This window comes from Anastrepha ludens, chromosome 4 (genome assembly GCF_028408465.1).
Source record: "Anastrepha ludens isolate Willacy chromosome 4, idAnaLude1.1, whole genome shotgun sequence".
In the NCBI taxonomy this organism is placed as follows: Eukaryota; Metazoa; Arthropoda; class Insecta; order Diptera; family Tephritidae; genus Anastrepha; species Anastrepha ludens.
In genome coordinates this window covers 87,637,927-87,665,041 of record NC_071500.1, presented here as the reverse complement: position 1 = coordinate 87,665,041, position 27,115 = coordinate 87,637,927, and the positions used below count along the sequence as shown (strand labels likewise).

The 27,115-nt window shown below is 36.0% G+C and overlaps 1 protein-coding gene across 1 annotated transcript; it reads right to left on the bottom strand.

The window, feature by feature from the left end:
* Nucleotides 1-4,125: 4,125 nt before the first annotated feature.
* On the bottom strand, nt 4,126-9,741 carry LOC128860088 (uncharacterized). Its single transcript, XM_054097340.1, has 2 exons — nt 9,323-9,741; nt 4,126-4,943 (listed from the first exon to the last, which is right to left on the bottom strand). The coding sequence occupies exons 1-2, from the start codon at nt 9,429-9,431 to the stop codon at nt 4,687-4,689; spliced, it is 366 nt and encodes a 121-aa protein (XP_053953315.1). The 5' UTR covers nt 9,432-9,741; the 3' UTR covers nt 4,126-4,686.
* Nucleotides 9,742-27,115: the final 17,374 nt, after the last annotated feature.

Here is a 27,115-nt window from a genome sequence, read left to right as displayed (position 1 = left end):
ACAAAAAACTAAAATTCAAAAGGTGTTGAGGTTAAAGATTATCATAAAGTAGAGATATTTTGTAATATTTTTTTCAAATATTTTGAGTAAAATAGTTGTTGTTATATACTTGTAAATACGTAGTTACATTCACATACAAATAATTTGTTTTAGTCTTTGTGAGTTTTTGCGTTAGCCACTTTTATTTTATTAATTTTATTCAAAAACTAATATTAATAAAATCTGACAATGAATGTGATTTACCAAAAACAAAATGTTAAATAAATATAAAAAACATAAAAATAATAATATTACAAAAAACAAAAACAAAAAAAAAACAAATGGGCACAAGGCACAATTTTGTTTGTAAACAATTTTTTTTTGGTGCACAACGAACCCAAAATTAGCTATTTGTTATGCGAAGAGTTATTTTTACCGATATTTTTTCTCATTTCTCATTTTCTTGCTTTGTTTTGTATCACAAAGTCTTTTGACATTTAGGAATCGAACTATTTCAATTTAACTGCGTCAATTATCTGCTACCGATTTGAATGGTAGTTAATGAATTATTTAAATCAGACAACAAAGTCGTCATCAGTTTGTGATCAAAACAAGGAATTACGCATTTCGAAGGCATTTCACGAACTGAAAGTTAAGAAAGTGGATTGTTTTGTATTAGAGCTGCTTTGAGATACCATCAATGGCCAAATTATAATTTTTTTAACACTAAAAAAATAATAAAATTCCACCAAAAAATGAATGACTAAAATAAATAGGAAAACAAGATTTTGCAATAGATGGCGCCAGCGTCTAGCGATTGTAAATAATTTTTCAACACAAATATCAGCTGACAAACTGGGGGGCATCTGTGAAAAAGTTTTCATAATCGACATCTGAGCCAAGGCGAATCTATTAAAGTCCATGTGGCTTTGAAGGAGAATTCATTATTTGTTTTCTAGTTTTCCAATACTTTGCTTTGACAATCAAACGTACAGAACATCGTTGTTGGCCTAGTGCCACCACCTTTAATGAAAGTAGAAGAAAATTGTGGAGTCATAACCGATGGTTTAGCAACTCATTTCCCATTCTTTGATACCCTGGGAAGTAAAACCTTTGAAATAAGCTGCCCTACCAACTTAGGCCGCGAAACGACGAATGAAGATCGAACAGCGGTTTGCTAATTCAAAGCGAAAAGAAAAAAGGAGGGACCAAATAAATGCTTTTATATCTCATTTCATTTCAAGCAGCGTTTGTGGCTAGTGATGAATACTCTTTTGAAGAAAAGAAAAAACTTTGTAGCCATTTATCATAATAAAGCTTCATACTTTGGGGAAAACACTTACTATTTTTTGCAGCAATCATATAAAAAATTCCCCGAAGAAATGATTTTGTTACAATTACTAAAGCTAATTAATTTTTTTTATTTCTTCAATGAATGCTATTGTATTACAAATCTATTTTTGGACTCATTTACCTGGACTCATTTACCAATGCTATGGTATAATCACAAATTACTTTTTCTCGCTAAGTCATGCTGAGGTTAGCATTTGCTTTCATTTCTAACTTCGTTTGCCTGCTTTTGGACATTCATCACGCGACCTTTGAACCGCGAAATGGAAATACAAATTAATAAAATTTTTTATTTGATTTCTTTGAATGCGTAGAAATAAACTTGAAAAAAGGTGCATGTAGCGTACTACACATAACAGAAGTGATATTTTCAAGGCAGACAAAGACAGAAGGAGAGACCCGAGAGAGAATGAGAGAGAGGGAGAAAGTATATATATCTAAATAAATTCACAACATTTGCAGAGGATACAAATAGACAAAAATTTACAGAAAACGGGAGAAGGGTCGACCGCATCAACAAACAAACAAGGTCCAAAAAGTAGGCAGTGTTATTTCTCACAACAAATTAGCAATCACTCCCTCCTTTTCCTCTACGTTATATCTGTTTTCTCTCTCGCGGTTGGGTTGTAGCCATTGTGATGCCGCGTGAAAAAACTTTAAAAGCTATCTGATTTGCTCAGTGCTGAGGTCTTCTTATTCATTGAAAAATTGTCTACCTAAAATGGTAAATCTTCATCTAGATAGAGCAGGTCAATGGCATAGAAGGTGAATCGTTTCTTCTTCCTCAGCTTCGGATGAAGTAATGTGTCTGCACGTCCATTCTCTGGGCATGTCTGCCTACTAGGCAGTGCTTCGTTATAACGAAAATCAGTGTGCTAAAACTATTCTTATTACTTAGTAATTAACGTAAGTTACTTAGTAATTGTTGGGGGTTTCTGTAGGCAGTATATCCACTGAGAATAGTGCGGAAAATTTATTATGGAACTCATCAAAAATAAATTTCCAAGGAAAAATGCGACTGTTTCAATCAAAAGTCAGCTCAGTTCTGCTTTATGGGTGTGAGACCTGGCTTTTAACCGGCCATCTAAGCGGAAAAGCTCAAAGTTTTGTAAAAAGATTTCTCCGGTGTGTTCTCAAGCTGTGGGGGCTAAATTTCATCAGCAACGATGATATACATAAAAAGCGCAACTTGAAAGCAATGGTCAACTCTAACAAATGAAGAAAATGGCGATGGAGAGGCGACAAACTGTCTGCCGACAAGCTTCTGATTGAAACCCCGAGGAAGCCGTAAGCGGGGCTGCCGTAAGACTACAAGGATGAGGTCGTTACAAAAATAAATCGGTGAATTTGGCAAAACGTGGAATAAATTAAAATTGCTAGCGAAAAACAGGACCAGATGGAAATGCTTTATCAAGGCAGTATGCTTTAATGGAAAATAAAGAAAATGATATAATTTATTATAGCGCAGCGGATTAGATGGATTGACCACATCATAAGAAGGCCAAACGAATCAATTCAAAAAAGTGTGTTTACTTTGCGTTCAATTGGAAGAAGAAAAAAAGGTGGCGACAAAGAAAGAGATGGCTTGATGACGTAGAAGCAGATTTAAAAGCGATGAGCTTTCATAATTGGAAAAATGAGGCAAGAGAGAGACTGACTTGGAGGAGGATTGTTGATGAAGCTATGATCCACCACAGACTGTGAAGCTAAGAGAGAGAGAGAAAGAAATTGATGATGCTTATTTTGCTGTTTCATGGCTGTGCACTTCCGAATGGTAGTCACGCACCAAGCCATTCGGCTGCGGCGGCCGCTGAAATAGAATTTTGTAATACAGAAATTTAATAACCAACATTTGATTTTGAGTCAGAATATTGTACAATACGAAGATCATTAAAAGCTACTTAATTATTTGGGGTAACTCTTTTTTATATTTCGTCATAGTCTCCTTTTAGGCGTATACACTTCGTCCACTGCTGTTCTAGTTTGTTGATTCATTTCGAATAATATGATTGTTGCAAGTCCGAAAACTATACCCTTTCGTTTCTGCAATTACTTCCTCGTGTGAATAAAACTTTTTACGTCCAGCCATTTCTGCAATATGGGGAAGAAATAGTAATTCGAGGGATCTGGGAGAGCCAATTTTGGAATATGGAGGAGGTTCGAAACGAGTTGGAGCACTATTTGCATTAATTTTTGGAGCTACAACTGCTGAGGCGTGAGCTGAAGCATTGAGAAGATGGAAAATGAAAATCACTCGACTTCTTCGATTCAAACGAATGCCAAACATGAAGAAATATACCGATTTGGCTGAAACTTGGTATGTCTTCTTCCAAGAGATGCTACTAACTAAGCATAACTTGGATGTGCACCAGTGGTGCCATTTCTCTGACTTTACACGGATTTTTCAAACGACCTGGCAAAATTTGTACGATTTTGTATCCAACTCTTTTTAGATATAACTTGGCCTTCCAAATCGGTAGTTTCTTGCCCTTTTTTTCTGCTAAATTTTCCTTTTTCAATTTTTTTATTTTTATTTTTTTTTTAATGTTTAGAGTGATATAATCCCTAAGAAAATACAACAAAACGCATTTTATTTATATTTAATAATTTATTTGCATTTTATTTTCTGTTTTTTTAATTTAACTTCTTTCTCCGAAACTTAAAAAATAAATACTAAAATAATTATAATTAACCTTTATTACTAAATAGGCAAGCAAATAACGCAGGCCGACAATTACTGAGTTGAGAATTTTAATTTACAAAAATTACAATTAACTTAAATTATTTATTAATACACTACATTCAAAACACATTCAGACAAAATAAATTTAATAGAAATTAAGAAAGCAAAAGTAATTGATTTTAATAAAAAAAAAAACTAAACAAATTTAAAAAATATTTAAAAAAGAACTAAGCAAACTACACAAAATATAAAAGCAAAAGTAAATAATAATTATTTAAAAAAGTAAGAAGTAGGTGAAAAACGAGTATTTACAGTTTGATTTGTTTTGATTTTGATTTTGTTTTTTGTTTTTTCAATAAATAATCTTACGCACTAATGAAGTTCAAAATGAGCGAAAATAGTTAAAATAACAAAAATATAAAATTAATTAAAATCTTCAAAGAACACTCATTCAATAAAGACACGTTCCTTAGGCGATTCACACACTTAAAAATAGTACTTTGTAGTTGTAATTGTAGTTAAAGGTAGTAATGGTAAATAAAAGCATAAAATCACGTTTTTGCGCCACACGCCGTCGTATGGCGTGCGGCACTTGAGTATTATTTTTGTTTGTTTGTTTGCGCATTGCTGCTGCTGCTGTTGGTTGTGGTTGTGGTGGTGTTGGTGTACAGCCTCTACAGCGACACAATGAACTCCTTGCCAGTCTTGAAATCGGTACACTTGAATTGTGGACAACACTTGGGGAATGACCAATTGGGATCGGTAGGCAACTCCTCACAGCCGGGCATTTCCACGTAGGGACAGGTTTCAATGTTGATTGTTTGTGCTTGTATGTTACATGTCATAACTGCGCATATGCCCTTCGGCTTGTACTCCTTGTTGGGCAGCATAGCACGACGGGTGATTTTATCAAAGCACTTGCCATGATGCGCTAAAGAGAGGGAGAAACAGAAAAAAAACGAGAGAGAGCGGAAGTTAATAAATTGTTTTATTACTCATGCAATAAATATGCGTGTACAGTGTATTATATTATATATGTGTGTGTATGCAGGTATTGATTGCGTTGTAATTTATTATTATTATTGTTGCTCAATGGCTTTTGTTTTCATTGTAGTCAATGTCGTTGCTTGGCTTGTGTTGTTGTGCGTGCTTAGCACACGATGAGGAAGTAATTATATTTAATATAAGAAAAGCAAAAAAAAAAAGAGAAAAATACAAAAAACATAAAAAAGGTGTAATGCTTAATGTATTTGCGTGCGAATTTTGCATGCCGGTTTGCTGCTGCTGCTGCTGATGAGCTATATGACATTGGGTGCACAGTGCACATACACTGGCTCTACGCGTGTGTGCGTAGGCGTCACAGCACTGCATAATGGATGTCTGAGCAGGAAGTGCTTCCTTTCGGGTTACTGTGTGCATATCCACTTTAGGTGGATATACAATTTTCCGTGCTTGCGTAAGTGCATTTTTTGTGTTACAAAACAAAAGAAAAAGATTTAAGCAACAAACTTGCCGGTTGAAGGTTGCTGCTCAACGCAATTAACTGCACGCATGTGAAATATGTGTGTTTATAAGTGTTCTCCTTTTGTCAATCTCGTATGGGGCGAAAAAAAGACTTAAGATACGAACTTGTTAGTGGGAAATTTCAGTTTATTTGCTTTTAATTGCCTTAATGACTGGGTACTACGGTAAATATGGCAGACATAGTTTAATACTATATATCAATTGAAAATAAGTATTCAAAAGCAACAAATTGTCAATAATAATTTATTTAATAGCTTTAAAGCTGTTAGGAATTCTGTACAAAGCGCAGCGCTGAAAACGGTAGCTAATTCCTACTGAATTGTTTACAACTACAAAAGTTATTTTGTATATGTTTTGCTTGGAATCCCGCCATTTTATATGTTGAATGAATTCGCTATGTATGGCTACCTAAATCTTATAGTTATTTGTTTGTATGGCTTAAATAGTTTTTAGTCACGCAGAAATTGGCTATTAAATTTAATTAAATTACTTCATTAAAATGTTATTATCGCTTGTGCTAAATAATAGCGTTTAGAAGCATGAAATTGTTTTACTCGTAGTTAGTTAAATAAGTTTTTTTCTCTTATTCAAGTTTTTCACTAGTTTTATTAATTTAAGTTTTTTACGTTACTTTTAGGAGAATTTTAGGAAATTTTTCCGATCTTGAATAATTAAATTTATATAGTTAAATTTAAGTGGCATTCTAATGAAGGAGTTGAAACACAAGCTAGTTTTGAATACACGTACAATTCAATATTTGCTTTTGGAACGCTGAATGGCGTATACAATTTTTTTTTTAATTTTCCAAAAGCGCGTTAGTCAAGTGCAAGGAATATAAGTTGTGAGTTTCGCAAATTCACAGCGCGATATTCATAGCCCCAACGAGACATTTAAGTAAAACACCTTTTATGGGCGTGTTTATATGACTATCTACAAACAAAAAGGAGACTATAAGTAGCTAAAATAAAGCAATTTAAGTGCAAAAAAAAGAGAAACAAGTAAAAATTTGTAATTTTATGACGAAAAATTATAAAAACAAAAATAAAAAAGCCATGTCTAAAAATGACGAAAAAAAAAAATACTTTGCTGCTGTGCAAAAATCAATGCTTAATTTCTTAAAATATTTTGATTACTCATTTTTTAAAGCAATAGCTTCATTTAATTTGCCACAAAGTTCATTAAGCGAAAATGTCAGAAAAATTAAAAATACAACACAAAAAACAAAATCCATTAGCTGAATTATAAAAAGCGCTAGAGTAATAAGAACGTGACTCGCTGCCCGTTATAGACGTCCGCCGCGCAGCATATGAGTTCAATGCTATTTTTAAATGCACGTATTTGCGCATGCGTTAAATGCTGGAAATAAACGCCAAGTGTAGCAGTGCAAAAATAAAGGAAGAAATGCTTTGAAACACTTAGCGCACAATTTGCACGAAATATTAAAAACTATGCAGTTACGGCATTGATGAATAAATGAACTTGTCTATAAAAAAATTTATTTTATATAAGAAAAAAAAATTTTGAAACAAAACCAGAAAAAAATATTTCATACAAACAGCAAAATTTTCTTTGAAAGAAATCAGTACAAAAACTATAAGTATTTTGATAAAAATTAAGAACGTAAAAAAATTAAATATTAGATTAATTTCAAAAAATTATTCAAAGTATTTAGACTTCTTTAAAGCACAAGCATTAAAATATAATCTTTAAAAATAAAAAAAAGTAAAATTGTAAAACTAAAAAAATTGCACATCAACTCATGCGTTGAAAGAGCAAGCATCGAAATATGTTACGAAATTCATTAAAAAAGATTTTTGAGTTTAAAAAACAAGTTTTCCCAAACGACCTTCAGCTTCCAGGCGTCTTGCTGTCGCCATAAAAATATTTTTTTAGCTTAACGTATTTGAGGCAATAAAAATCAGCAAAAAACAATACAAAAAATATATTATTTCTTTAAACAATATAGCAACAACGAAAAAGCCGGAAAAAACAACAAGCAACTTTGGATATGAGAAGCGTTACATATTTGTTGTTGTATGCTAATAAGTTAACGCTGCTACTGCGACTTAAGAAAGCTATTTGCTCTGACATATAAATAACAATATTTTTTAGGCAAATAGTTCAGACATTTTTTTCACAAAGATGAGCAAAAAAGTGGTCGCAATTTACTAATTTTGTATTTAATGGTGGAATGCTTCGTCCACGTCTTTTTTTGCTGTTTTTGTTTTTGCTTATTCTTCCCGCAGCCTAAGTGTTGCTTTACCGGTTCTTGTTTACTCGGTTATCGTTTATCACTTGAACGCTTTGACGTCAGCTCCAGCAACTACTACCACTACAGCTGCCATCGCAAGCCAGTCAGTCAAGTATAAAATATGTACACAAAAAAATTTTGCCAAAATAAACAATGAAGAGCTGAAATGGTTTTTGTCTTTACTGACGTCAAATGCAAATTTTTTGGTGTACTCAAAAATTATATGTATGTATGTATGTATGTATATATATTACTACATATAGAAATGATTCATTGCATAGCGTAAGTTAAGTTGACCAAAACAGTACTAATTTAAATATGAGCAAAACGAAAGAAGTGGGAATTTTTATTTTCAGTTCCGTTCTACATATTTGAAATGAGGTCGTGCTGTGGGTTTTTACTGCATTTCTATTACGAGGCGACAGAAATTAAGCGAAGCGTCACTTTGAGTGCGAATATTTTGATTGGAAGAATGCTTTTGTTTTTTGTTTTTTTGTTTTTGATTAGTCAACAGAACGAACCGGTAAATTTATTTAGGGTGACAAAGCAATGCATGATTTAAAAAAAAAAAAGAGTTAAGAAAATAAAAATAAATGTAAAAAATTAAAGTCAAGGATGGTACAAGGCGTTGTTTGCTGACAAAATGTGAATCTTGTTGGAAATAATTAACAAATGTTGGTTTATGTGAGAAAATTATGCTTTGCTCAATGTATTTTAATTGAGTGTGTCAAGGAGAACTACTTAAGATGTGGAAAAATTTGTAGTAAGCGTGGAGAGAAAAAGCATTTAAAATCGGTGCATGTATGTAAAATAAGAATTGAAGCTCAATGTAGTAAAGAAAAGCGCAGAAAAAATGCTTTAAAAATAAATGGGAAATAAAACCTAAATTTTGCTTTTGTTTTCTTTGATAGAAGTGTGCGTGTATGTGTGTTACATTAAACATTTATTTTTTTTTAAATTTTCTATAATTTTTTATTGAATTTGCGCGAAATATTTTACATTCTGAGTGCTACTAATAGTTGCTACTTCTCACTTCCAAGCCGCTTGCATTTCTTATTCTGCTCTCCTTAAAATGAAAGACCTAAGCAACGAACGCGCTTTGTTGGTGTTGCCGAAAACAACTCGATAATAAATCTAATAATGCTATTAAAGCGTAATAAAGAGGAAATTAACAACAACAAGCATTAAAATGTATAGCAGCATTAGCAAATGCGTGCATAAATATTTTTTACTTCTACAAAAATTTTAGACATCAGTTTTTAAGCAGCGATTTACATTTTCTTAGCACTCAGAACTATGAGATTTCGTAAAATGTTTCTATAAACATTTGCTGCTTAACCACAACTAAGAATTTAAATAATGCTGACTAAGCATTTAAATATTTCTTTATATACAGTAAATTAGTGTATAACTCATATAGTGATTTCTTCTCCTATATTTGATTTTTTTTTAGAAATTCACAGTTATGCATACACATACTCAACAAATACTCTGCGCACATATTATTTTTCTTAGCACTATGCTAGTTTACTCACCAGGATGGAAGGCAGCAGGTTGTGTGAATACTGCAGCATTGGTTTTACTTATGCAGCTTATAGCAATCACAGCAGCAACGAAGATTAAACACACTTTTAGTGAGCACATTTTGTTTGTAATGTAGATTTTTTGTTGTAAAAAGTTGACTTTGAATAACAAACGGCTTGAGCAACTATCTTTAATAATGCGCGCACACTTTACTGTAGTTTTTTGTTTGCTTTTTGAAACAAAGTTTTTCAACTAATACAGCCAAAATTTATTTTTCAATACACAATTTTGCTTTTTAAATTTGTTAAAAATATAGTATGACAATACTTTTTTGAATTTTTGCTAATTATATTTTAGTTTTTGCTAACTTTTAGTTCAATGTCTTGATCCGTTTACGTTGAGATCGAGTTTTCAACTGAATTTCACATTCAGCCGGCGCTCGTATTTAAACCAAATGCCCGCACTCTCTATGCTGATTTGTACAACTAATAGTTGTTGTTGTTATTGGCTTTGCTTGGCATTTTATATTTTGCTCATTATCGCACACCGGCAAAGTCCGAATACGAATACGAATACGAATATTTTGCACGTAAGCAAGCACGCCGAAGTAATTGAAAAAATGAGCGTCCAACGTAGAGCGAGCGAGAAAGGTAAAAAAAAAGCTGATTTAGTGGAAAAAAATTGAGAAATAATAATAAAAAAAATGAGCGCAACTTGTGACGTGCTGTTGTTGATGAACTTGGTAAATAAAATTCCAGCTCAACAAAAAAAGAAATGAGCTAAAAAGTGGAAAGAAATGTGGCCTTTCTGACGTGCAGAATACGCCTTCGTTAAATACATGCAAATATAAATCAGCTAAATGGACATATTTTTAGTACGAACACACAAAAGTGAAGTTGGTAGGCAAAGTTAATGAAACCAAAAAAGCAAACAACAAAAAAACAATACTTATTTACAAATATACATACAAATATTTACGTAAAAAGAACAATTTTGGGTAGACGAAATTTTGGAGCGATTAAGCAAGTTTGGCCAAACGTAGTTATAATATTTTACGCACTTAATATTTGAAATAATTTTCTACAACTTAAGGGGATGGGTGGCAAAATAAAGAGCAATCGGTCAAAAAAGGCATGTTTTAAAATTTTTTTGGCAATAGAATTAGTATTAGCGTATTTAGGCAATTTCTGTACTGGAGGCGAAGCGTTTTCGAAATAGCACACGAAGAAATGGCGCTCCATATCTTCTGCGCTTTCCTGTTGTGCTATTCCCCTTTAACAACAGTCAGGAGGATGCCGATAACTGGGTAGAAGCCCTCTGAGATCAACTCAGTCGATCCCTTCCCCTTGAGAGATTGCCTCCAGAGGCCAACCTCCTTTAACCTGACTGCACTTTGAGCAGCGATGGAAATAACGTAAAGGTCAATGGGAAAATGACATGACGGCAAAATAATTATATTCAAAAACAAATCAGTTACTTAGAATGCGGAACGAACAAGTTTTCGCGGAGGGGTCAAAGTCAAACTGCTTGTTTTTGTTCATATTCAATGACGGATTTATGTAATGAAAGTAACTCGGAAAACGAAAATGTCTAGCACGCGCTTGTGTCGTAGCCAGCTTGAATACATCAGCAGGACAAACACCTGGGTAAACATATTTAACCAAAAAGAGATACAAAAATCAATAAAAATAGAGCAAAAACTAAAATTTATTGAGAAAGTTGGGCTGCTAAATCCGCTCATAATATTAATAACGATAATGTAATGAAGTATCAGAAATCACTAGCAAAGGATCTGACCTACATCATAAGAGATTTTTTTTTTTTGGTTTCCTTGTTCACTCCTCTCGGGAGCATAGGGCCTCGACCAGACTCAGTCATGCGTTGGTTTCGTTAATCTATTTTAATTTCCGATAGGGTAGGTGATTAGCCTAGGCGGCCGCCGTAGCCGAATGGGTTAATGCGTGATTACCATTCGGAATTCACAGAGAGAACGTTCGTTCGAATCTCGGTGAAACACCAAGATTAAGAAAAACATTTTTCTAATAGCGGTCACCCCTCGGCAGGCAATGGCAAACCTCCGAGTGTATTTCTGCCATGAAAAAACTCCTCATAAAAGTATCTGCCGTTCGGAGTCGGCTCAAAACTGTAGGTCCCTCCATTTGTGGAACAACATCAAGACGCACAACACAAATAGGAGAAGGAGCTCGGCCAAACACCCAAAAAGGGTGTACGCGCCAATTATATATATATATAGGTGATTAGCCTGCCGCTACCAGTCCCAAACTTAGGAACAACCGCTTCTTACTGCTTGGAGCGCCATCTTTGTTTCACATTTTTCTACCAGAAGGATCACACAGATGGTTGAGGACTTCGCTAAAGTTGATGTGTCTGTGCTATTACCACGGTTGCCCGCTTCCTCGTGCTGGCGCCATTGATGTTTTTCTTTGTTTTTGCTTGTTTCAGCAGCCGCAATACAAATAATGCGCTGACTATTGCGCGGGAGTGAGGATGGAAAGGATAAGTTTGGGTTTGAAAATGTTTTTGGGATGGAAAATTATTAGAGAGAGGGAAAGTAGGTAAATATGGAATAGTGCGTGGACCGTGCTTCACGTGGGGTACGAGCCCTCAACCTCTGGGATGGCAGGTTAGTGCACTTACACTAGACTATCGAGGCCGCAGGCATTTAAAGCCCACTCATTTGACCCTGTTTTTTATTTTTGCGAATGAAGGAGTTGAAAATGTCTAATGCATCATCAAAGTTGCCGTCGCAGCAATGGTATGTCCGGAGACTAAAAAACTCCCCCTCGTTTGGAAACGTCACCCACTGTGGAACCGCTTTTGCATAGAGTGGCGTTCCATCTTCTTCATTACAAAAATGTATGTGTCTGCATTCAGGTCCCGCTTTTTTATCCGAAGAGATCTTTCCGCGAAACCACTGATGATCTCCCACGTTTCCTCGCTACTTAGCATCTTGTCACATTTTCAGTGCTTATGTACCCGACTGCATGCTCCAGAGTTCGATGTTCTTGATCAGTTGTAGTGAAAATGCGAAGGTTTGCCAAAATTTTCTGATCTGAAAATGCACTGTGCAACAGCGTTAAGGCCAAGGCAGTTGGAGATGTTTTTCTTTCTGCAAATAGCATATCATCGCACGATTCAGTGCACCTCAATCTGTGTGGTCCTATGAAAATCGTATCAAAGAGTGGAAGTAAGTACCCTTTAGTAATTACTGACGATTATTCAAGAAAAGCTTTTACTTATTTTTTTGCTCTGGAATACTAACTCTTGTGTGAGTTTTTAAAATGTTTTGAAAGAAATTGAGCTAAGTAAAGGAAAATTAGCTGAAATTGTATAAAACGTGAAAATGATCTGTAAAATTGAAAGGCAGTGCAGAAGTCGTAAGGACTAAAGGATTAAGAAAATTACTAAACTGTTTAAACAGTTTTCAAACTATTCTACATATGATTCTAACTGACTGCCCGTTAGTGCCGCACAATGGGCATACGATTATTGTTTGTTTCTCCATACACAACTTGTTGGTTATTTGCCATTTATCACTGCCACCGTGGCATTTACGAATTTTAATAATTTATTCGCATTGTTTATTCTATCACATTTTAAGTTCTTTACGAGTTCGCCAATTTCCATAACTAATGCTTTGAAGCCGGTTAACTATATTTTCTTGTCTTTCTACTCGTTTAAATATTTTTATAGAAAATTAAAAGCATTCGCAGCACAATCGACGTGACTTGGCATGTATTGCGGATTTTACGCATAAAATAACAGCAGAAATGAACATACATACATACATCCGAGTAGGTACATATTCAAATTATTTTGCTATTGTACATATTTTGGTAACCAATTATTATCCAAATGAAATTTTGCTTACTAATATTTCTAAGAAACTAATTTTGTTATTTTGATTATTTGAATATTTCTGCTTTTTTTTTAATTTTCGCTTATGTTCACAATTTCTCCCTGTTTGCATTCACAGTGCTCCCAATTCAATTGACTGACAAGCAAAATATCCATTCTTGGCAAATACTCAACGACTTCACATCGCATTCAAATCATTTTTAATTGACTTAACATGGCGATATCTCGATTACACAGCACTCTAACGTTGCTGCATCATTTTGCATGGCGTGGGAGTGTAGACACGTACAAGGCAGCGGCAGGCGCGGCGACGATCGGCTGCCGGAACACCTACATACACAAGCGCGCGCACGCCCACAAAAGTTTAGCGTCACTCAGCTGATTATAAATGGCCACGTTCGACACACTCAATTAACGCTCTAACCAGCCATTAATAGCAAGACAATTGTTAATCACGGCTTTAAAGCGATTTATGCGTGATTAAATTGCAATACAGTGATTTAATTGAAGATTTTATTTAAAGAAGATGATGTGTGAATGTGTCTAGCAGTGAAGGTGTTAGATCCTATCGGCAGTCGCACTTTTTAAAGCATATTTTGCATACTGCGATGGCTTACATGCAAATGTAAACACATCCGCCTCGAATGATTAGACATGTAATTGTATTGAGATTTGAACCTCGTCTAATACAAGTAATACAAAAATAGAATAAATGTGCAATATTGTACGTATGCTTCACAACTTTAAAACAACAACATTTTCTGCAATCATATTGCTGCATACAACAGGATAACATCGGCAACTGAGATTACACGATATTTGAAAGCGTTCGGCAAAGTGAGAGAACAACCGTGAAAAAACTAAATATAAATTTATATACTCTTAATATAAAATATATAATTTACTACCAGAATTAGCTAACATTAGTTGACCAAAGTGAAGTAAAATACTTACATGCATTAAACTCTTGTATGTAAGTACGTATGCATTTATGTAATTATTTATATACAATAATTAATTATAATTGACCGGCTTTTCTCTACATATACAGGGTGGCTGATGAAAGCCGCTACCAAAAAAAAATTGAATAACTGTTTTTCTTTTTAAGTTATCTGTTCCATTTTTGTTTTAATTTGCAGATTGATCTTTAAAATTTATTAAAATGGATAACTGGGACACGCAAACAAGAATTTGGATAGTCCGCCGCTATCACGCACTGGAGTCCGTAGTTTTGGTACAGAGAGAGTACAGTCGGATGTTTGGCGGCGATCCCCCGAGCAGATGGACCATAATGAGACTGGTGAATAATTTTGCTGAGCAAGGAACAGTCGCAAGAAGGCCTTATCATCGAAACCCACCAGTTCGGACGGAGGAAACGATCGCTGCTGTAGCTGCAGCTATACAAAGCAATCCAAGGGTTTCAACAAGAAGCTTATCTGCTCAACTTGGTGTCAGCCGACAGTCTTTGCAAACAATAATGCACAAAGATTTAGACTTATTTCCCTACAAAATTCAAATGGTTAACAAACTGAATGCAGCAGACTTGCCGATTCGCTTGGAATTTTGCCAGAAGATCCTGCAAATGGTGGAAGAAGACCAAAACATGTTAAACAGCCTTTTCATGTCTGATGAGGCCCATTTCGATTTAAACGGCAATGTGAACAAACAAAATTGTCGAATATGGAGTACTTCTAACCCACAGATACTCCACGAGACGGAATTGCATCCTCTTCGCGTGACAGTGTGGTGTGCGGTTTCTTCACGCTGTATTGTCGGGCCTTATTTTTTTGAAGAAAATGGTCACACCGTTACGGTTACTGGAGACCGTTATTTGAAAATGCCGAAAGAATTTTTCTATCCAGAACTACGCCGAAAGAGAATTCCTGTGTGGTTTCAACAAGATGGGGCAACGTCTCACATAGCCCAGACTGTTATGACAGAGTTGCGACGAAAATTTCCCAATAAACTGATTTCAAGAAACTCCGAATTTCGTTGGCCCCCCAGGTCGCCTGACCTTACTGCACCTGACTTTTTCTTGTGGGGTTTATGTAAACAAGAAGTTTATAAAACAAAGCCAACAAATTTGGATGAACTAAAACAATCCATTCGGGCAACAATTGCCGCTATTCCTGTCGCAACTCTCAAAGCAGTAATGAACAACTTTTTACTAAGATGCCGCACTTGTGTCAACGAGTTTGGGGGGCGTTTAAATTCAATTATTTTTAAAACTAGTTAAGCTACATTTAATAAAATTTAATGACCTTCAACTTGAAAAAAAAATAAATGATTCCATACACTAAAAAAAAAAATATTTGAGTTTCTTTATGTAGCAAAATTCATCAGCCACCCTGTATCTACTCTCACATATCACTACTCTCGACTACACTACACACATATGTGAGTGTATAAAAATGTAGGAATTTTTTTTGAAAGAGCGTCACTCAGAAATTAATACCCCGACTTTAACATTTTTTCCCCCGTTGGAAAGCTTATGGGTCGTAGATAGTTTGTGTTCAACATTAATTTTAGCAAGGTGTTGCCCTTTGTTTGCATTTACAAAAAGGGAATTTATTAAAAAGTTAGACACAAATATTAAAGTATGGGTATCAAGGTAAATGTTTTTAAGAAACAAGGATCGTTTAAGTTGATTAATATCTTAATAATCCATGTCAAAGATCGTAATAAATCAATCTCAAGAAAATTTTCCATTAAAATTAATTCCATCTTTTGGGCCAGATGAATTTTTCAACTCACTGAAAAAAGAACAAATAAGGCCGTAAGGTAAAACGTTATGGTAAATAAATTTTAAACCTTTTGATACCGATACCGATATCGAATTACAGCTCCTCACAAGTAGTATTGCAAAGGCGACCCTGTTAAAAGGTAACGCTCGCTAAATCAATTTGTATGGGGTGGATTTTGTAGCTGGCGTACTGTTTTTTTAGCGGTACAATTTTCGATTTTTTTTTAATAATATCTTGTAAAAAATATTATATAATCGATTCTATGAGAATAAGAAAGGAAAAATTTACTACTTTTTAGTCCATTTATGGAAACGTTGTATAATTTTCACGATTGTTCTCTCACTTTGCCGAACGCTTTGCAATATCGTGTAATCTCCGTTGCCGAAGTTATCCTGTTGTATGCAGTAATATCATTGCAGAAAATGTTGTTGTTTTGTAGTTGTGAAGCTCGTAGTAGTCGATTCGACTAATAATGTACATTTATGTAACTTTCAGCCTTCTGTTTAGCAACATTTTATTTTCCACTGAGAGGTAAAATGCTTGTGTTTTTTGTGCTTTTGCTGTTTCGGCATAGAAAAATGAGTTCGAAAAAAGTTAACACATAATTTTACAAAAAACAAAACGTAGAATGGCCATGGATGTACACATATTTGCGGAGCGCATTAAATATACTTATAAATATATGTGGAGAGCGCAAAGTTGAAGTCCGCAAAACTTGCGCTTAAAACGAAAAACGTATTATTTTTTAAGCTCAATGTATTTCTTTTTTCAAATTTATATTGTTTTGTTTTTAAATGATTTTGTAATAGCGAAATTTTGTTTGCTTATGCCTTTATTTACATTTTGTTGCACCTGATCACAAAAGAGTATTATTTGGAAAATAATTTTTTTTTAATTAATTTTGAAAAGTTGATGTCAAAACAAAAAGGCAAAACTTTTATTTTCTTATACTTAGAATGAATAAAAAAAATGTATTAAATATATTTGTTAATGGTTGATGCCAGAGAACCGAAAAAATTACTGTTAATTACATGCTAGTCGAATCGATTAAAAATAAAAATTAGCATTATTTTCTTGTGTTAATGTATTTACCTTCAATACCAGCTAGTAAAACTATAAATATTACTTATACATTAAAAAGGTATGCAACCATAAATTCCGCTCCGTACCGCTCAATAAGAACTTCAGATGTTTTAAATTCTTCGCATACTTTTTTTTATTTGCCTAAATAAGCGATGACATGATGACTGCTATTTAACATGACAGCGAGCGGGTATGCAAATACATATAAATATACCGTTGAATGTATGCATATGTGTATTATTTTGAGTACTAATAAATATAGGTATATCATGCCCAGTATGTCACTCGACTGAAAATGAGAGTGTAAAATCAATTATCTACGCATATTCGTACTTCTCCCGTTTAACGATATTTACGCATTTGGTAAAAAGACTATGAAAAATAAAATTTAAAAAATGTATAAAAATATTCGCCAATCACGTGCAGGTCGTTGACTTACAAAACGAAAATCAATTTACGCAATTGTCACAAGTATGCACATATACTTAACAAAAAAAAGGAATATTTTAAGTGACAACTCACATTAAATATTTGTTCTTTTTTGTATAATCTGTACATTCCGTTGTAATTCACTGCCCTTTCCGATTTTGCCGGACCTTTTCCGTTGATTAATTTTCGTAAGTAAATCCGCTATTCAACCTTTGAGGTCATCATCAATTTGAAGATTACACTAAACTAATCAATATTCAATATAATATTGGCGCCAGACACCATTGTTGTGATTTTAATTAACTGTTTGCATGTATTAGATTTTTGTTTACATTTCAGTTAGATTTTAGCATAAAATTTATTAGATAATGAAATAATTTGCTAGAACTCTATTCCACGTCTAAATAAATTTGGTGTTTTTATTTGACTAGTGGCAATTTAAAATCACATTTTATGCTTTTCGAAATTATGTGAAAATTGCTTGCGAGATGGGCCATACATATGTATATATGTAAATGCATCTTGTAGAGATGTGAAACACTATCGATTGTTATCGCTACCTTTGGTCATAGTATCGACGACTAAATATTTATCACATCCGTGGTTTTAGTCGCAATGTAGACCCACAATAAATTATTATTAGGCCAACCTTTCTACGTATCTCTTTGAACACTGAGGTCTGTAGCGTTAAAAAGTATTTTGCCACAATAATTTTGTGCTTGGTTAAAATCGTTTGCTTAAACCCGCATAAAAAATTATATTTTGTATTTCAAATTTAAATTTCTATATAAAATGCGCGGCCAAAGTACACAAGACAGTTTACAAGAGCAACCATTTTTTTGGGCAAAATTGATTTTACAAATTAACTGGGTCGCAAAACCTTAACAGTTTGTGATAACATCTTTAGTTAAAAGATATAAACTTTCCAAAAAACTATAATAAATAGAAATACAAATAAAATCGCAAGATGGCTTGGGGGTCGCGACGGCAATTATAGTCCGTTTTGGCTGATATTTGACATACTTACATTTTGGTTGGTCCTCTGTTCAAAGTATTTGAAAAAAACTGTCTTTTATTACCCCATTTGGTTTAAATTCTGAAATTATATTAATACATTCTGTCAAAAAAGTACCGGGAATTTTTCAATAAAACGCAATATAATTGTTTAATCATCAAAATTTATTTTGTCGCCTTCAAAATAGGCTCCATTCGAAGCAATACACATATGCCAGTGATTAGTCCAGTCATCAAAGCACCTTTTAAGCGCGTTTGAAGACATCTTCTCCAGGTCCTTGAGCGAATTCTCCTTAATGGCCTCTATCGCGGCGTCCGCGGAGTGGCAATTTAAGTTTTGGGAAAAGAAAAAAGTCACAGGGGGCTAAATACAGTAGTTGTTCGACGATATTTGTCGAGTTTTTGCTCAAAAAGTGTTCATTGAGTGAGATCCATGAGTTTTCTTTCCACAAATTGAGCCTTTCCTAAGCACATTCTCTCTCAAACGTCGCATAACTTACGAATTCCGAGTGCACAACACCATGATAATCAGACTTTCACTTTTGACCGACTTTTTTTGTGTGTTTCGACTCATGTGGATAGCGCTATTCAGCCGCCTGTTAACTGGTTTGCAAGTCAAACTCATATACCCACGTCTCATCTTCAGCCACCTTCTTCCGAAGAATTTTTTGAAAGAAATTCAACTCTCTTGGAACTAGTCGAGCAACCACGCATCTCATGCCCAATTGATGGTGTAAAATGTTGCGAATTGATTCGTGAGACACGCTAAGGTCGCGAACTACCTCCCTCAAACTTAAATGATGATTTTCCAGTACTATTTCCTTGACTTTGTCGACGACTTTGTTTTTGTTTTTTTGACAGAATATGTATTTCCAAGGTACTATTACTGGGAGGCGACCGCCGTAGTCCTTTCGGAAGTGCGTGGGTTCGAATATCCGTGCATGAACATCAAATAATAGAAAAACGTTTTTCGATTAGCGTTCATCCCTCAGCAGGCAATGGCAAACCTGCGAGCGTATTTTCCGGAGGCCTTCCTCTTCCTATGCTACCAACAGTTGGTAAAGCATCGAATACTTTCAGGGACGGAGGGTTTCGAGGGAACTATTTTCGGAACAGGATAATTTGACTTTGCCAGGCAATTCTTGCACGAGCTGGATTTTGTAGGCACGTAAACCCAGATACTTACGTACAATTTTCCACGTAGTCGAGGGACAAATACCAAAAAATTGAGTACCACGAAAAACCGACATTTCGGCGTCTTCTTCAACACTTTGCTCTATGAACTAACAGAGTTTTATTTTCCAAAGTAAGTTTCCACAATTTGGAAGGGTTGTTCTGGAGTTAAACGATTCAGGATGACTTGACAAACCTTGAAATATAAAATTGAAATTTGAATAAGTCGAGCCAAGGAGATATTTGGTGGCTCCTAAAACACTCAGGCTAAAAAAACCTGGAAACCGGGTAGATAGTTAAGGAGGGAAACAGAAAAGTGTCAGAGAAAGAGATATGAAAGAATAGAGACACAGACAAAGGTAGTTAGTCCTGTGAAAATTTTCTAAATACTTTGGAAAATCTGTAAATATCCTCCAGTTTTAGAGAAAAATATTACTCATTCTCGCGACATCGGAACCCAAAACGCGCAGCCTTGCTCTAGCAAAGTCAGACACTCACAGAGAAAGTTCTCAGTGCTATCCGCCTCCTCCAAACAAGACAGACACATTGGCTTCTCAATGATTGCAATGGTGGTCATATGTTGACCCCATGGGTTGTGTCCTGTAATAATACCGACCATCAACCGAACGTCTTTCCTTCCAAGTTTTATTAGAAAGTTTGAGAGTTTTCTGTTCGGACTGGTCACAAAACACTTTGCAGTTCTAGACCGTTCCATCGCTCTTTATGTAGGTTGCATACATAATCGCTGATCCAATTCATGATTCCTACGGAACTGATTCCGATTATTGACTCTGGTCCTTGTGGGGGAACCGCTGATCCACGGTAAGCCAATTCATCGGCAATTTCGTGTCCTTGAGTACCGGAGTGTCCTGGAACCCATATAAGTACACGCCTGTTTTGTTTTGCGACAGAACTAAATTCTTCTTACATTCTTGAACAATCTTTGAGGTTTACCTCGCGTTCTCCAGCGCTGTCAAGGCAGCCTGACTGTCATTGAAAACTCCAATCTGCTTCTTGCTCCATCTCCTCCCCGCTTATTCATTCGGCTACTTTCAGGATGGCAAAAATTTCCGTTTGGAGAACAATTGCCACTTTCCCCATATTATAGTGATACTTATTATTATCATCTAAGTACCATTCGGCCCAAGAACCTATTTCATTCTTGGACCGCTCCGTAAAGAAAATATTCGTCAAACCTCCCTGAATACTTTCTGGATTGCTTCATTCTGACATCAAATTTTCTTCCAAATGAAACAATGGGTATCAGGTCGTCTTACCGCTCAGATAGCAACTTAAAGATTTCTCTGTGTCCCGAAGCTTCGTCTTCGTGCTAGAAACCATATTTATTGCTTTTATTGCTTCCTGTTGCTTCTTAAGATCCAAGGGGAGCCAACCAAGCATAGCATTTAGGACATCACCAGAGGTTGAACTCATGGCAACCGTAATGTATAAACAAACGCTTCTTTGCAGCCTGTATAGCTCCCGGAGTGTGGACTTAACCATGCTCCGTCGCCACCAGACCACAGAGGCGCAAGTGATGATTGGTCTGATAAATGCTGTGTATATCTAGGAAACAAAGCAGGTTTCAGACCCCAAAGAGCACCCTTACTGAGCAGAAATGCCAACATAGTTGTCAACATAGCAGCTAAAAAAAAACAACCGATAATAGCATTGAAAACTGTCGATTGCTTAACGGTAGTCAAAAACTATCGCTAGTAAAGATAGTGCCATCCATGCTTTCAGACCTCTAATACATACATACATATATACTCGTATATGTATATATATTTTGTCTCGGCAGCCAGCCAATCATTGCCATCAATAAAAATCACACTCTTTGATTTAATTGTTTTAACATAAATATTTAATAACTTTAAAATAAATATCAGTACATACATACATACATATGCCTTACTGACTGCTGAAACATTGTGGACGAGTGGTTTAATACCACGTGTTGAAAAAACCAGTTTTTTTAACAAAAATTTTCTACGAAAAAAATACAAAATTGTGGCATTTAGCAAAAAGTGTGTTAAAATCTTTGGTTGCTTGTATTAGTTAAAAAGTAGCTAAAATACTTGCTCAAAAACTAAACGTAACACAATTTTTTTATACTATGGGTTTTTGACATTTGGCTACGAATTTATGACGACCAGTATGACGCGTCTGAGAGACGCCAACCATTAGCTATTCAAAAAGTAAATTCCTGCATAAATTAAATTGTTTGAAAAAATCTTTCTCTGGAACTTCTTCCTATCGCAATTCTTTGGTGACGGTTACATACTCGTACATTCTCCACCAGGAAGTATTGGTGTATTGTTAGTTCATTTCAATTGCCAGAAACTTATTTGTTATACAAATTTTATAAAACAAAAAAGATTTAAAAATAAATTACTTTTCTTAATAAGACAAATCTAGTTTGCTCGCAAGAATGTGACTTAGATTGACGTAAATTTAAACGAGTTTTGGCGAGATTAGGAGCAAAAAAAAACACACGCGAAGCCATGACGATTTTTGAACCAAGGCCCACATTGAAACCTATTTGAAAAAAAAGACTACATAGCTTTAAGTCATATTAAAACAGTTGGAGCGCAAAAGTTCTGTAAAATAACTCTTCGTATGGAAGGCTTGAAAAATTAATCGGAAAAGCGAGAAGCAGTTGATAAGCTTGAAATGGATAGTAGGAAGTCCTACCTACTCGAAATACAGTCTAAAATGGGTAGGGATATGTAGTCGTAAGGGCACTTATATCTTTCAGCGCCATAAAACAGTCAGGAAGTTTACAAAGCCACTCTTAGGTGGGAATAAAATGGTCTATACTTAAAAAACAAGTTCTGTACGAGTATAGTAAAATAATGACAATAGCTCAGCAAGGAGCTTTCAAATAATAATAATAATAAGCTGATATAGTTTGTGCGTTCGAAATTAGTCGGGGAATGCCTGACTTCCCTCTCGATTACAACGGAATACTTCGATATTAGGTTCATTTGGGGTCCCGGTCATAGCGGCATAGAGAGAAACTGCTGCGCCGATGAGCTGGCCAGACAGGGAACTCTTAAGATGGAAGAGGATTGGAGTCGCTTAAGAACCTGTGGTCTGCTACTGGAAAGAAGGGTCTCGCATCAACTCAGCCAGTGCTGGGCTAGTGCGCAAACGTGCAAAGTCGTAAGCTCCTTCTGACCGCGGGTAGATAGATCGAGGGCGCTCGAGAGAACTTCTACGGCTAACAAAGCCACAGCTATCGAATTTGGTAGGTATCCTCACCGGGCACTGACGGTGAGGTGTCCATGTGGTGGGAATTGTCATTGCTTCAAGCCTTTTCTGCAGAAGCTGTCTGGAGGACGAGGTGGAATCATCTCAGCACCTTCTTTTCAGTTGCCCTGCTTTCGTCGGGCTAAGGTTTAAGCATCTGGACTCTCACTTTTTCGCTATACCAGCGGATATTGCGGACTTAAATATTACAAATCTGGTGAAATTCATCAGCAGCTGGAAGCGGTTAAGACAAACGTAAATCGACACTCGTTGGTCTTCATCCTCAAATCCTCTAATCCAAGCCCTGGATTCTGTCTGGTTCCACCCCCTTTCCTGTTCCCCTCCTCTCCCCCTGTTTGGTATTACAACGGACAAATTTTAATTTTTTGACAAAGTGGGTCCCTCGCCATTTAACCAAACCCAACCTAGTCCAATCTCTCTTGCCAACAAGTGGTACTTTGGACTAAGTAGGCAAATGAGTAGTAAAGTCCTCTCTCGACGAACAAAACTAACACTCTACAAGACTCTCATCATGCCCGTCCTAACGTATGGCGCAGAAGCGTGGGCAATGGCAACATCCGATGAAGCGACGCTTGGAGTGTTCGAGAGAAAGATTCTGCGCATGATTTTTGAACCTTTGCACGTTGGCAACGGCGAATATCGCAGACGATGGAACGATGAGCTGTATGAGCTTTACGACGACATAGACATAGCGCAGCGAATAAAGATCCAGCGGCTACGCTGGCTGGGTCATGTCGTCCGAATGGATACAAACGCTCCGTCTATGAAAGTATTCGATGCGGTACCAGCTGGTGGTAGCAAGGGAAGAGGAAGGCCTTCTTTGCGTTGGAAAGATCAGGTGGAGAAGGACTTGGCTTCACTTGGTGTGTCCAATTGGCGCCGGTTAGCACGAGAAAGAAACGACTGGCGCACTTAGTTAAACTCGGTCAAAATCGCGCCAATTAAGAAGAAGAAGAACCTAAGCTGCATGACATGTGCACTGTCTCCCTGGCTGAAGCTTTAGCAATTGACACTGCAGTGAAGTGGGCTCAGAAAGAATTGAAAACGGAAAAACTAGTCATATGTACTTATATAGCGACAGTCGCTCGTGTTTGGAAGTTATCCAAAATCGGAGCTATCCTAATCACTTAATTGCATCAATTCATCAGCACCTGCACCTTCTTCACCAGGGACACAGAATTGAATTTTACTGGGTCAAATCACACATCGCTATTGAAGGAAACGAGCGCGCAGATGAGCAGGCAAAAGAAGCTGCATATCGCGGGGTCGATCTAGTATACACTGCTCCTTCTTTCTTTAAGCTATGCTATACGGCAAATACATCTTAAAATATTCGAGTCATGGCAGCAGGAGTATGCCGACGATACCACTGGCTCCATTACAAAGACTTTCTTCCCAACACTTGAAGATACTCAACTATACCGACAACTCTTTGGGATACCATTCAAATTGACACAGCTCTTTACTGGCCATGGTTTCAATAAGCCATACTTCAAGCGATCCAAAATCATTGACGAAGACTGGTGCCCGTGTGACCAACTCACTGTGCAGAGTATGAATCATCTTTTGCACGACTGCTCACGCTTTCACAGTGCACGACAGAGTCACGAAACATTTTGTGAACAATATGATATTCCAGCATTTAATATTAAACAAATTTCAAAGTATCCTGGTTTGATAACATCAAATTATTGATAATTTAAAAGACTTCAATACTTCAAACATTCCTACGTCATGTCTTAATCATAATAGCAATATAGTAGAATAATTTCATTTCTTCATTCTTTCATTTTATTTCAGTTTGTTTTGTTAACTATAAATATGTAATTGAAAAATAATTGTAATCTGTCTGAATGTGATATTGCACATATGTATGAAAATATTTGCCCTAAAACACAAAGTAATTGAAATAATAAACTACTCAAAACGCAGTAAGCGCGTAGAGAGCAAGGAAAAAAAACCTAAGCTGCTATAGTGCCGACTGGTGTTCGCATAGAACCTTCACAAATGTGTTAAAATTGCTTCGGTTTTCAGCCTTTGCCTTGACTAGAGATCACGTCCTGCTTAGCTCGGCTGCGCTGATTTCATCGTTAAGACCCCATAAGCTTCGGGGTGTCCACTCCTGCACGTTCGGCAGGAGGTTTCAGTGTATGGCCTACCTACCTCCATCCGTCGTCCGCAAGTATAGTATTCGTCTCTGAAAGCATTCGGTGCGATACCAGACTTGGTAGCAGAGGAAGAGGACGTTGAAAAGATCAGGTGGAGAAGGACTTGGCTTCACTTGGTGTGTCGACAGGGGCGCTTTGTTAAATGTTAAGCTGGGTCAAAATCGCGCCAATTAAGAGGAAGAAGAACAGATTTTTTTTTATAATTATTAGATTATTAGTTTGCTAAATATATAATTGCCACTGCCTACAAAATTACGTATAATTATTTTTGTTTTCATTTGTATTTAATTTTTTTACTACCTTCGCTGGCATTCATAATTTCTTTACGATATTCACTACAAAAAATATATCTTATATTATAAATTATTTGTCTCTGCACTTATAATTGAGCGATGTAGTTTATTTTGTAAATACGCCTGGATTTTTTATTAGAATATTTTTTTTATGGCACTCGTTCGTCGGTGATTTCCCTGCAATTATACTGTCACACTTCATTTCAGCGGCTAAGTCAGGGCATCAAGTTTTCGGTAATTATTAAATTTATTACAACATAAAATTACAGGTTTTTGAATCCAGTTGAAGCCAGAGAGCATTTATTTTGACATTATTTCATGTACTAAATTTTTGTCGGCAATATAAAAAGGCATATTAGCAGAGGGGTTTTTTCTTAGGGCGGCAGTTGTGCGCTTAACTAAAATTTTAATTTATTCATATCTTCGTAAAAATAATTAATAAAAAATTTTCTTTACTGGTTTCTTTGCTTACAAGCGGAGCAGAGTGCATTACCAGCGCCTGGCAGTTTAGGTTAAGTTGGGCTGGTTACAATTGGCCGGGTTTACATGCATGTCCTTTGCTTTATTATAGTCGGCAAAGGGTTTCACTACTCGGATCTGAAGCCCTCGCGCTTATACATTTTCCTGTTAAGTCTAAGATTCACTTCCGGTCTACTTGAGATCACTGTTGATCAGCCAGGATAATCCAAGCTAAGCAGTGGCCTAAATTGCAAGGGAAGAAGATGTACAACGACTAGAGAAACAACGCAAAGAAAGAAGAAATATGTATGAGTCAGTGCCATCAATCCGCTGCCAGAGATTGATTTAATTATCAGTATGAATTTCTCAGTTGTAGCCGAATGGTTGGTGCGTGACTACTATTCGGGAATGCAAAGGTTCGAATCTTCGTGCAAGCTGATAGAAAAAGTTTTTTCGAATAGCGGTCGCCCTCGGTAGGCAATAGTAAACCGGGTGCATTTCGGCTATAAAAAAGCTCCGTATAATTAACCGTTTGACGTTCAGAGTCGGCTAAGGTGAATCCAGGGGCGATTTGTGGGTTTCCAGGATTACTTTAAAAATATCTCAAAATTTTGGGATTACAAATTTTCGCTAATGAATAATACACTAGCAACAGTATATCAATGTGCAACTCAGACAGGCTTGGGGATAAACGCCGATGGAACGGAACCGATATGATACAATACTTTTTACTAGAAGGTACAACATTCCGAATTGTCACCCCCCGATGCGAAACGGCGTAGTACTTTGGAGTAATTTTGGATAGCAAACTATCATGGAAGCACAATATATTGGAGAGGAAGAAAAAGGCCAGTAACGCACTATATGCATGTAAAAGAATGCTGGGAGTTACATGGGGTATATCTCTTTCAATAATGTATTGTAGCACCAATAGCGGTAGTAAAGCCAATATTACTCTATGGTGCTTTAGTGTGGTGGACTGAATTGAGAAAAACGACACACAAAACATCTATGGAAATTTACAACGTCTTGGTGCACTTCGCACGACAGGGGCAATTAAAAGTACTCCTACGGCAGCACTTGAAAGAATACTCAACCCACCACCGATTGACATTGCGGCAGAAGGTCTAGCAGCTAGATCTGCCGCAAGATTTAACTCAACGGGTGAATTTACCTGTAAAATATTGGGGCATAGCTCAATAGGTATGAGTTATCGAACCAATACGGACTATATGACTCCGAAATACAATTGGGTGAAGAGATTCCAAACAACAAATGAAGGGGTGTGG

Excerpts from the sequence above, each read along its gene's own strand:
- LOC128860088 (XM_054097340.1), bottom strand. The coding sequence starts at position 9,431 with ATGTGCTCACTAAAAGTGTGTTTAATCTTCGTTGCTGCTGTGATTGCT. Across the intron at positions 4,944-9,322 it reads ACCTGCTGCCTTCCATCCTG|CGCATCATGGCAAGTGCTTT; the intron begins GTGAGTAAACTA and ends CCCTCTCTTTAG.